General features: G+C 33.7%; 2 protein-coding genes across 3 annotated transcripts in view; both read right to left on the reverse strand.

Moving 5' to 3' along the window:
* Positions 1-768: 768 nt before the first annotated feature.
* On the reverse strand, positions 769-6,039 carry LOC124424769 (carboxy-terminal domain RNA polymerase II polypeptide A small phosphatase 1). 2 transcript variants are annotated; one of them, XM_046964264.1, is made up of 5 exons: positions 4,126-6,039; positions 3,337-3,409; positions 2,788-3,221; positions 2,499-2,684; positions 769-2,415 (listed from the first exon to the last, which is right to left on the reverse strand). In XM_046964264.1, the coding sequence occupies exons 2-5, from the start codon at positions 3,365-3,367 to the stop codon at positions 2,224-2,226; spliced, it is 843 nt and encodes a 280-aa protein (XP_046820220.1). In that variant the 5' UTR covers positions 3,368-3,409; positions 4,126-6,039; the 3' UTR covers positions 769-2,223. The 2 variants fall into 2 exon arrangements, with proteins under 2 accessions (XP_046820220.1, XP_046820219.1); XM_046964263.1 differs by lacking the exon at positions 3,337-3,409 and having other exon boundaries at positions 4,126-6,029.
* A 1,087-nt stretch (positions 6,040-7,126) lies between these two features.
* The window catches only part of LOC124425124 (Golgi apparatus protein 1), a 5,425-nt gene continuing 51 nt past the window's right edge, over positions 7,127-12,500 (reverse strand). The window contains exons 1-13 of the mRNA XM_046965008.1: positions 11,802-12,500; positions 10,749-11,732; positions 10,569-10,670; positions 10,205-10,483; positions 9,924-10,093; positions 9,715-9,832; positions 9,361-9,557; positions 9,024-9,243; positions 8,600-8,926; positions 8,319-8,498; positions 8,007-8,232; positions 7,823-7,929; positions 7,127-7,720 (exon numbers count right to left, since the gene is read on the reverse strand). The exon at positions 11,802-12,500 is cut by the window's right edge and continues 51 nt beyond it. Coding sequence (XP_046820964.1) covers positions 7,556-7,720; positions 7,823-7,929; positions 8,007-8,232; positions 8,319-8,498; positions 8,600-8,926; positions 9,024-9,243; positions 9,361-9,557; positions 9,715-9,832; positions 9,924-10,093; positions 10,205-10,483; positions 10,569-10,670; positions 10,749-11,732; positions 11,802-12,125 — 3,399 coding nt within the window. The 5' untranslated portion in view covers positions 12,126-12,500 and the 3' untranslated portion in view covers positions 7,127-7,555. The remainder of the gene's footprint in view (positions 7,721-7,822; positions 7,930-8,006; positions 8,233-8,318; positions 8,499-8,599; positions 8,927-9,023; positions 9,244-9,360; positions 9,558-9,714; positions 9,833-9,923; positions 10,094-10,204; positions 10,484-10,568; positions 10,671-10,748; positions 11,733-11,801) is intronic.

Here is a 12,500-nt window from a genome sequence, read left to right on the forward strand (position 1 = left end):
TACAGCGCATATATAAATATATGGAATATACAATTTATATTTTCTTTTTTTTTTCTTTCTATCTTTCTTTTTTTTTTCTTCTTTTTTTTTTTCTTTTTTTTTTTTTTAATGAAAAATGCAATAAATCAATAAAAACAAATTTATCATGTTTAAGCTATACGCGTTTGATTGATTTTTTTTTATCTTTTCTTTTCTTTTTTTTTTTTTTTTGTATTTTTTCTTTTTGATAATAATCGAATTATCAGTTTATAAGCGATTAAAGTAAAAACTGATCGATCAAAAAACATTCTGCGACGGTAACAAATATAGAACATTACAAACAATATATATATATATATATATTGTTTGTGTGTGTGTGTGTGTGTGTATATAATACTTTAAAATGTGGACCAGTCACATAAAGGATGAAGTAGATGATAGTATTAATAAAAGTAATCACAAAATGGTGATAATAATAACATTAATGTAACAACTATGAGAAGATGGAGAGATGAAAATAATGAGAGGAGAAAAAAATAATAACATTATAAAATCATAATAATAACGAGGATAAAAATTATAAGCAATGATAATAAAGTTGATTATATCAACGTAATGCGCAATCTGTACATTACATAATATGTATATACGATAAAGCGTGCAAAATCAATCATCACTGTTAGTGTGAATACAACTACATACTTACACGTATCGTGTTGTCTACCACCTACCCTTCACAAGGGCTCTATATTATCTATATAAATCTAATTCATTAACCATGTTATTATAATTGTTCATTTAACGTAAGATTTTTTTTTTTTTTTTATTATCCGTACGATTGCGCTTGGAGGGAGAGAATGATATGCATTTTGGCTCGGTCTCTTTAAAATGTTATATCACTTTCTTGTAATTAAATTAGTTGACTCACTAACTGGCACACATTCTCCTTAAAGGAAAAAGAAAAAAAGAAAAAAAGAAAAAAAGAAAAAAGAAAAAAAAAACAGAGTCAATCGTACTGGCAAATCATGAAAATAATAATAATATAATCTAAAATATTTATGATAAAATTCATTGTTTAAAATACGAAGGATGATATCTGTTAGGGATGATGAAAACGAATTTAACATTTAATGTATTATCATAATTTTAAGTTGCCAGCCTTTTGATATTTTTTTTTTGTTTTTTTTTTTGTATTTTTTTTTTTTTTACTTTTGTTTTTTAATATTCAATATTACGTCGAGTAACGATCGTAATATTTTATATATATATATATATATATCATTGATCCTATGGGGAAAATGCTAAAAAAAAATTACTATACGAACTCGAAGTTATGATGCGATGTACATATTTGTAATGCCAGCAAATGAAATGCAAATCAATAAACAAATTGGTCCAAATAAAATGATGAAAAAAATGTTGAACACCGAACGACCCATCAAACGACTCATATTTATCAATTGATAATTTCTTGTATGACTCTGTGCGATTTATATTCTGGATTTAGTTCAGGACTTTTAAGATTAATCCGTTGAGGTATTCAGCAAGTAAATATCATGCAATAGCACAAAATTTGCGTGCTCTAATTCAACAAGAAATATATCATTCATTTTCTTTTTTTTTTTTTTTGTTTTTTTTTTTTGGTTTTTTTTTGTTTTTATTTTTTTTTCCCACTTTCGTTTGTATCAAAGATATAAAGCACGCATTCACGTACTTTGATCTAACTAATTATACCGAAGCGCTTATCGATTTATTCTTTTCGTTCGATCATCGTCGAAAAAACTCTATGTCGTCGAAAAAACCCTTTGAATCGAAATGTAACAGAAGTTAATTGGTACACGTATTTTTTTAATCATTCTTCATCGTTCTGTCTGTACCTATTATTTCTTTTTCTCTCTCTCTCTCTCTCTCTCTCTCTCTCTCTCTCTCTCTCTCTCTTTCTCTCTCTCTTTCTTCTAACGTTAGTTCTTCATCGCGTTGCTGCTTATTAGGAAGAAAATTTGAAGGCAACAACAAAGCAGAGTGCGGTTAATGTTGCACTATTATAACAGGGAAACGATACGCAGAAATATCCACCCAGACTAACACGGGTACTTTTGGCCTTAGATAAAATATCTAACTGGGCATACCCGATTATCCATCGCAGCACAATAAGTGATTAGCATTGGACAAATCAATTAAGATCCTCCTTAATGCACATCGAGTGATAACAAGACTGGTCACTTGACCAGAACATAGGTGGGGCTAGGAAGCACCAAGCGAACCTGATCCAGGACTGGGACTATTTTGTACCGTAGTTGATACTTGATTATATGGATGATTGCTGTTGCACAAAACTGTATAAATGTTCTCCACGCTACTAAGTTTCTCAAAGAATGGAATTAAATCTAATAGTTCTGAGTCCGTCATGTCATCAAACCAGGATGTCACTGGAACCTAAAATCAAATTATCAATTAACATTTTTGATCGGTATATTCTTAAGTTTATTTTTCAAAGTGTATAAGTTATTATTATTCACCGCATTATCAGGATGAAAGATATAGCTGGCAGGGCTATTATCGACAATAATAATTTGTTGTAGATCTCTTCCCAGCTTATTTAAATCTTTAACATAATTTCCTCTATGAAAAACGCACGACTCTCTGAATAATCTTGCTCTAAATACTCCCCATCTGTCTAGTAGATCGGCTACAGGATCAGCATACTGCAAACAAAACACAGAAATACATTATGTATTTATCTGGTAACATATTAATCTAGAATAGATTTAAATTTATATCATTTTAAATGAAGAAACCGATAACTACCTTAGCTAAACTTGCTGTGAACAATACACATTCGTATAGTTCTCCCATCCTCTGCAAAAATTCATCCACATAAGGCCTCTTTAAGACATACACTTGGTGTACTGTTCCATCAATTTCTACAGGAACAACAAAATCCGCATTGTTGATCGGTTTGAAAGAACTGTGCACAAGTGTCTCATCCAAATCGATCACCATGCATTTTTTATGCATATCCTGATGTCTGACAGGCGGCAAAAGATACCGTGGGGACCCAGTTCCTGGTGGCGGTGAACCCCGTCCATCTCCTTGTAGCGAACTTGTTTTGGAACTTTTTGAACTACTTCCTCGTCCTCTACCAAGACAACAAAGCAGAGAACGCAAGAGTCCACGCCCTCTTGGTTTCTTGCCACCTGTGGGACCGTTGCTGGCCGCTTCATTCTCGCGTGGCAATTGGGCTATATTTGATAACAATAAAAAAAAAAAAAAAGAAAAAAAAATAATAATAATAATGCCTTTATCCCACTAATAATACGAAGAAATAATCTATTGTTGTTATGTATAGTAACTCACTTGTTTGGAAATAACTTGTAATTAGAAGCATACACAAATGTAATATTGACAAAATGTGGAAATCTTTTTTGGCCTAGAAAACATCAATATTTATAGAAAAAGCAAAAGGCCTTTGTCATAAAACGTAACATAATATAGGAACAGTGTTTTGGTATCATTTACGTTCCTAAGAATGTACGATATGAAAGTGTAAAGAAAATTTCATCTTCGTCAACGCACGCATAGTAGGACGAAGATAGCATTAGTGACACGAATGTTAGGAGGTTCGTAAATTAAAGCAGCGGCAAGGTAAGATATGGCACGGAAGAGAGAAACGAGTCGAGATTGAGGAGTAAAGGGGAGTGAAAGAAAAGAGGGGCAACTAGTAGAAAGAGAGAGAGAGAGAGAGAGAGAGAGAGAAAGAGAGAGACACGATTCGACTACGAGGCGAGGCCAGGCGAAAACGCGGGGCGAGATGTTGGAGGAGTAGAAACGAGAGAGAAAGAGAGAAAAAGAGAGAGAGAGAGAGAGACAGAAAGAGAGAGAGAGAGAGAGAGAGAGAGAGAGAGAGAATGGAGAAGGAAGGCGAACCGTGAGAGACGAGTAATGGAGGAAACGTAGGAGGAGAAGAGGGGAAAGGAAAGGAGGGAGGGTGGAGAGAGGCAAGAGGACCGAGGCAAAGTTTAGGAGAGAGAAGGTGAGGAGAGGCGCGGTGCAGTCCCGTAACAGGTGCAGATTCCATCCAGCATCTGGAAGAAAAATGCAGAAAAAGGCGTAGGATTGGGAGCCGTTCGCGTTATGTTTACCTACCTTTCTCGTTATTAAACTGGCCTAGCTCGTCATCCCGCGACACTTGGGTGATAATGGACGATGCGTCCATTTAAACATTTGCTGGGAGTCCCTCCGTGTTGCTCGATCGTGAATTCCTTGGATGCGCGCGCGGGGGGATACCACCGACACACGCGCTCGCGCGCTCGCGCGCAAGCCTCGAAGGAGAGCGTACGCGCGCACGATGCACGCACACGCGCTAACTCGTTTGGCCGCTCGCGACACGGCAATTCCGTTCTCCTACTACCACCACCACTACCACCACTACCACCACCACCACTACCACCACCACTACTACTACCGCCGCCGCCGCCGCCGCCGCCGCCAGTACCACCACTACCACCAAGACCACCACCAGCAGCAGCAGCAACACTGCTACCACCACTGCTATTATTATTACTATTACTATCACCACCACTACCGACGACGACGACGACGACGACGACGACGACGACGAAAAACCTCCTCCCCCTCCACCACAACCGACCCGTCACCGTCGTCGCCAGCACCTCCACTCCTTCTCTTTTACCGTCGTCGTCGTCGCCGCCGCCGCCGCCGCCGCCGCCGCCGTCGCCGTCGCCGTCGCCGTCACCACCACCACCTCCACCGTCGTCGCAGACGCCGCCACCACCACCACCACTGCGGCCGCAGCCACTGCGAAGATCACCGCGGCACGGCGGACTTGGACGCATAGGCGCGGACGCACGCACACGCTGTGCTTCAATGGCACGCGGTGCTCCGCCGATCTCCCCCCCTTTTTTCGTTCACTCACTCTTCCTTCTCTCTTTCTTTCTTTTCCTCTTCTGCGATGTCTCTCTTTCTCTCTCTCTCTCTCTCTCTCTCTCTTTCTCTCCCTATCTATCTATCTATCTATCTCTTTTTTCTTTCCTTCGTAACTCAAGACACACTTCTTGCACTTCTCCGTACGACGAAGAACTTTTAAAACTGTCTTTCCCTTCACCAACTTTTTCTCCTTTTTTTTTTTATATCCCCCTCTTCTACACTTTTCTTTATAATAATAATAATAATAATAATAGTAATACTCTCAATTCGTACACCGCCAAATTGACACCGATCTTCTATCGTGCCAAATACTCGTTAAAAATCTCTTTTGACGTTCCACCTTCATTTTTCAACATATATGTACAGAAGAGATACACTCGCGCCCATCATTTACCTTCTTACTACTCTACCATTACCACCACCACCACCACCACCACCACCACTACTACCACTACTATTATTATTGTAACGGAGAAAAAAACCGGGCACGCGCTCGCGCGCGCACTCCACTCTACAACGCGCCTTTTTTTTACGCGCCACACCTATCTCCCCAGTGACGATTCATTGCGATTCCATTCGCATATCTTTCTCTTTTTTCTCTCTCTCTCTCCCTCTTCCCCCCTCTTTCTCTCTCTCTCTCTCTCTCTCTCTCTCTCTTTACCAATTATATTCTTCTCGCATATGTCCCGATAATGTCTTCGAGTCGTTAACAAAACAACGATCGAAGTTAAGAAGAACGAGCAATGCAAGCGGCTTACTTTGATCGTGACGTTAATAACAGTCTCTTTCATTCGAGCAAGTCGATCGAACGAATTTGTACGTCAAAGTTGTACAAAAAAAAAAAAAAAAAGAAATAAGAGAGTGCAAACAGAGAAACTATGACGAACTATGGGGGGGACTTGGCACAGCTAACTCAACGTTCAATGTATCCACGAGAACTCGCGTATTCACCGTGTTCCGTCGTATCTCCGCTTTCATCGTCCCTATCCTCTACACCTCTCCGCACCACCCTCACAGACTGTCTATCTCTCTCTCTCTCTCTCTCTCACTCTTTTTCTCTTTATTTCACTCACGGTATTACGCTCCTTTGGCTTCGGTCTTACGTACCACAGATCGCCGCGCCTCCTTGCGGCGTATAATACAAACGATAACCTTGATCGCAGGCTCATGTAGTGCAAACTCGAAAATCGAGAGCTATCACTGGAATTAGAATCGTAAAGTCAAGTCGACATCGATATATATATATATATATATATGAGAATGTTGCGTGATATATGGATATATGTATATATCTCATTCCGATCTCTTATGCGTGTTGCACGGCCTTCGCTAAAGCTTCGATCGTCCTTAGCAGTATTTTGAAATTTTCTCAAATACGACGTTCAGTAACACCTTTGATTCACGTAGTTACACAATGGCGGTGCATTCATCTTATCTGAGAAAGAATGCTCGTATTAATGCTTTTTAATATTTTCTTTTTTCTCTCTTTTTTTTTTTTTTTTCTTTTCATTCGTACGTGTTATTTTCGATATTTTTTGCATGTTCGGCAATGTCATTTTGTTATTAATTTTTTGTAGATTAAATTATTTACCATTGAGTTTAGGTTAATTGAATTTCGATATTTTGAATCGGAAAAAAAAATATCTAGTCGGATCCGTTACGTTCGTTAAAATTTCGAATTAAGAATTAAATTTTATTTTTATGTTAAACAGGAGGATAAATATATATATATATAATATAATATGAAATATCTGATATTTATTCTATTTAATCGGTTTTAGATAAGATCGAGTTATCCTAATGACGATTAATTTTTTTTAATATTTAAATTCGTTACATGTATATAATATCGATAAAATTTTATTGAAAAAAAAAAAAAAAAATAAAAAAGAAAAAGAAAAACAAAAAAAAGAAATTAATACAATCTACATACATTTATTATTTATGGATTATCTTGAATTTGAAATATATTACATGTAAATATAACATTTATTACAATGATCAAAATATATTATCAAATCTCTTGATAATTATATCATTATCAATGTGATAAAATAAAAAAAAAAAATGTTGTTTTCAGGTAAGACGTTTGAATTTAAATAAACGAAAAATATTTTTTATTCCTTCCTTTCATGGATCTTTATATATATTACAAATATATGTAGAAAAACAGACATAAGAAATAAATTTCATCCAAGAGTTCATTTTATAATATTTTCGGCATATTTATTAAATCCTAATATATATACTTATATGTCCTTGTGAACACGTTGTAACATTGACTCTCATAACTTTCTTTTATACATATGAATAGTTCAGTTTTTTTCCTTTTTAATCAGTTTGCCATATAATAAAATCAATTTCATTGTATATACATCGCAGAAGAGCATAAATATTTATTTTTATTTATACACGTAATAAAGAAAAGTATAAAAAATTAATATTTATATTTGCGTGATCATTTAAAAAATTTCTCAATTAGTTTAGACTTAGAATAGAACGCGAAATGATCACTCAGATTCGGATCATTCTAATTTCTGAAGTTAATTTATAATTAGGAGAAAATCCTTTCTTTCTTTATTTTTTTGTTTTTTTTGTTTTGTGGACGGATAAGCCCAACTTTAATTTTTCACTTATTTTTCATTATCCATGTTTTCCTCGTTACTTTTCCACAAAGCATACCAGCAATAAAAATAAGTCCAACAATGGTAAGTGCCATTATTACAAAGTATTTTTTTCTAGGAGATCGATTAAGAGATGAATACAGTTCTTCTATACTATTAGGAGCAATTAACTACGAATAAAATGGATTACATTAAAATGATTGATCATTAGTAACGAAAGTTATTCAATTCTAATTTAAATATATTAAGAAATAATAACATGATAATAATACCTTAGCAGCATTTCTGAACATTTCCATTCTTGTTGTTAACATTTTATAACAATCTGGTTCTAAAGATTTTCTCTTATCTTGTAAAACATTTTGCAGACACATGATATCTGAAAAATTGACAGTCTCTATTAACTATCACTGCCATAATTCTTCTGCTTTTCTCTTATCATTTTATCTCACTTACGTCTTCCTGCTCCTTGTGGAATATCACTGCAATATTTGCTAACATCTACCGCACAAGCTTTTTGTAATAGAGGGTCAACGTTGATATCTGCTCTCGTTTGTTCTATCAAATCTGCTACCTCCAATCTACATTCCTCTCTCATAACTTTATTTCCAGCATTGAATTCCATTTTCAAACATTCCTCTACAGTGCCAGGATCATTTTCATTGTTACATATTGTTTCGATCTAAAAAAATATAATTTACGAATTTAATATTCGTAACTTTAGGAAAAAAAAGAATAAAGAAATAAATAAATAAACAATATGATTACCTCGTGTGCACACATTGTAGCTAATAATGGATTCAAATGATAATTTAGAGCAGCTTCTCTAAGTATAATGGTCATTTGTTGCTCACATTTTGGCACAAGTTTGGCTTCCCTAAATTTAATTTTTAAGCATTTTATAACTTTTCCTTCAAGTTCCTTATCAGTTGGTTCATGTATTAAAACCTATTTTACATTAAAAAAAAAAAATAATACATATATACCTATACGTTTAAAAAATAAGAATCATATATACAAAATATAAATATAAAATAAAAATATTTTACCCCTTTGCAATATCTGTCAATATCATAGGTACATGCACTTTGTAAAGCAGTGTTAAATCTGTAGTCAGTATTTTGTTCAATCATTCTTTTAATTACGATACTTTTACAATTATCATCGAAAGTAGGATCATTTTTATATCTTTTTAAACAATCAAGACTTCCTGATCGATTTACGTCATGGCAAAATTGTCTCAACATTGCACGACAAGTATTTATTAATGCAAAATCGCTCGAACTATCTTGAAACTCTTGTTTTCTTACGTTAAATAATTTTTTATGACATGAATCAGACAATTTTGTTTTGTGTAAAGCTAAACACTCTAATACCTATATATAAAAGAATTATATTCATTTTATTCAATTGAAATATTATCATATACTTGATAAATATTTTAAATAGATATTTAATAATCATGAATTTTACCTGTGAATTGCCTGGTTCCACTTTAAAACAATATTGTTTTATATCTTGTGCACACAATGCATGTAACGCAGGATCAAATTGTATATTTTCTCGCTGTTGATATAATTGAGCTTTCAATTGTTGTCTACATTCTTTTGGTATACGATGTTGAGTATTTCTCATTATGTCTCCTTGTACAATCGAGCTAAGACATTCTATAACTTCTGCTTTTGTTTTTGATCTACAACAATAATATTTATATTAATTATATTGCATATATATATATATATATATATATATATATATATATATGTATGCATTATATATTAATAATTATTCTCAAGAATACGTTAATTACTTGGGACACCATCTTTTAACATAAGTTCTACAAGCTTCTTTAAACTTGTACGTAAATCGATAATTCTTCAATGATATTAATTGAAAATGTTCTACGGCTGCTTTACATTTATAATCAGATCGAACATCTAACTCATTTTTATGTTCTATTAAACATTCCATCATATCACCTTCGTCTTTACCATATTTAAGCACTTCCTAAAAAATTTTAATTATGATATACATATATATAAATATATATATATATATATATATACCAATTAAATATGCTATAACGTTTAATATCACTTACTAATATTTTGGTATTCAAAATGCATCTTTAGTCCATATAAAAAAAAAAAAAATTTGTGTATACCTCACAATGATGTTCCATAACGTGTTGACATGCCGACGAAATTATTGGATTCAATTCAATACGTTCAGCTTGTACTTCTGTAAAATTTCCAACTGCCAATTTGCATATTTTAGTTAAACTGTAATATAAATATATTTTTTTTCCTTTTATTAATAACCAATAGAAGCGCACAATGACTTTAAGAAATATCATTTCTTATGATACAATACCTATCCAAATTATCTTGAAGACATAGAATCTCCTCTCCTTTTGCAGTTTTATCATAACAAAATGATGCTAAATCACTTAAACATACTTCTTCAATTTCAGGTTGTAAATCTACGTTTACCGCCCTTTGTCTCATGACTCTTCTTATTTCCTCTAAACATTCACCCTTTAACTATAAAATGAGAAAATTTTAAATACAAATAACAAAATATATATATATATATATATATATATATATATATATATATTTAAATAAATAGAAACGATTAAATCACATTCCTACCGTCAAATTTTTTTGATAGGCATGTCTGTATAAGCATGGTAATACAAGAGGACCTCTTTCTGGATCCATTTGTGTTCCATCGTTTGCCCATGCATTTGCCGCATGACATAAACGCATAGCATCATATTTACATGCTTTATACAATTGAGGATCCAATTTGTAATCTCTAGCTACGAAATATTGTATTTGAATTAAAGCCGTTTCACAGGCTTCTGTCATTTTAGGAGTTCCAATTTGATCTGTCAAACAAGATATAACTCTGGCATCTCCACCACGTACCTAATAAATAAAAAGATTTACAATTAAAATATATCATCAAAGTTATTTAAAATAATCATTGTATATATCATAAATGGTATCATACATCTTTGCAAGCTTGATTGACAAGAAGTTGACATTCTTCTCTCAAAATTGGATCTATTCTCCAATCTTCTCCGACATCTGCCCCTTTAATTAATTGTTCTAACTATACAAATAAAGATGATATATAATAATATAAAAGGATATTATTATAATAATATAATATTATCAGTTATATATTTACCGCTCTCTGACATTTATTAGAAACTTTAGACTTTTTCTTTCGGGTTCTGGTATGTTCCATTAAACAATGAATCGTGACACCACCAACTTCAAGGCTATTGCAAAACATTGTAATATCATTTGCACAACCATCAACTATTTCAGGGGATAATCTATAATCTTCCATTAATAATTTTCTATGATCAAACATTTCTGCTTGACAAGAGCTTTCAATTTTGGAACCATTTTTCATAGCCGATTCTAGACAAAGCAATATTTGTGCGAGTCTTATTTCTTTATCCTCTGATACCCCTTTTTTACAACGATTCGTTTTAATATCTTCCTTACATGCTTTAACGAAACCTTTGCTGACCTTATAATCAGAGGCAATAAGTTTTTCCCTTCTTATAAGTTGATTTTGACACTGAGTTGTCATGGAATGTTCCATTTTATGTTGCATTAAACATTTATATACTTGACCACTTCCTGGTCTAATACTTGGACAAAATTTGATATGATCATGTATACAGGCTAAATAAAGTTGACGATCCAATTTAATATTATCAGCTTGTATTTCGGAAACACGGAGTATACGTCGTTTACATTTAACCTGTAACTGTTCGATATGTTCTTGCAAACAGGCTAAAATTTGTCCTTGCGATATGTCTCTATACTGTTGTATTCTTCCACATTTAAACGTTTTGATATCTTCTTCGCAATCGGAAAAAAATGGTGTAATTATTCTGAAATCACTAAATGCTATCCATTCTAATCGTTGTATGTAAGCGATACATTGCGGATTTTTTACGCTCTCTCTTTTTTCCACTAAGCAAGACAAATAAGCTCCCTGTACATTTCCTTCGGGTGAACATTCTAAATTATCCAGCTCATTGTGATCGCATGCCTTTTTAGCCAATCTATATACATTTTGATTGTTTGTAATGTTCTTTACATAATCCCATATTGCTTGTTGACAATCGGTATCGATGATGGACATTTCGTTTGGCTATAAAATTAAAATATAAATAATGAAGAAAAAGAATAATATAATATTTGATAATCCATTATAATTTACCTTCAAAGTTTGAATACATTCCAATAGCACCAACTCGTCATTTTTGTCTACGTCCTCGCAGAGCTCCTTTAAATTCATTTGACACTTTGGTAACATAAAGCTTAACAAATTATTCTCTCGTTTATGTATAGGATTTCTTTTGATCCTATGCAAACTGTCACCAGAAGGTTTGCTAAAAACCCAACTAATTTGTGGGCTAATTTCATTTTCGTTCGTAGATGAATTTTCGGAATAAACATTCGACGTAAATGCAATAGAAGTGAATAATAAAAGTTGTAGAAAAATCGTAAATAAAATACTACTAAAATATTCCGTGCGTTCCATTCTATGTAATGAAGTCTTCGAGCGTTAGCGCTTGCACTCAAATTATATTTCTTGCAGTACACATTACAACGCAATCACTTTTTCACGGGAGACGTTAAAGCTTTTTCTTCCTTCCCTCGCGGACCCACTCTCTCTCTCTCTCTCTCTCACACTCTCTCTCTCTCTCTCTCTCTCTCTCTCTCTCTCTCTCTCTTAACCGTCATATAAAATCAACGTCATGAGTATTTAACTGAACTTTGCGCGTGAGTATATTACCGTAAGATATTTTCCAACGCGACGATGAGGACAACGAGGACGACGACAACGACGAGGACGACAATGACAACGACAACGCTTACAATTCGAGATTCCATCGACATGCGATGACGCGCGAAG

This window comes from Vespa crabro, chromosome 6 (assembly GCF_910589235.1).
Source record: "Vespa crabro chromosome 6, iyVesCrab1.2, whole genome shotgun sequence".
Classification (NCBI taxonomy): Eukaryota; Metazoa; Arthropoda; class Insecta; order Hymenoptera; family Vespidae; genus Vespa; species Vespa crabro.

What these genes read in the sequence shown, in the direction of transcription:
- LOC124424769 (XM_046964263.1), bottom strand. Translation starts at nt 4,195, where the DNA reads ATGGACGCATCGTCCATTATCACCCAAGTGTCGCGGGATGACGAGCTA. An exon ending in CCAGTTTAATAACGAGAAAG is followed by an intron (nt 3,222 to 4,125) that starts GTAGGTAAACAT and finishes TATCAAATATAG; the next exon opens with CCCAATTGCCACGCGAGAAT. An exon ending in TCACAGCAAGTTTAGCTAAG is followed by an intron (nt 2,685 to 2,787) that starts GTAGTTATCGGT and finishes TTTTGTTTGCAG; the next exon opens with TATGCTGATCCTGTAGCCGA.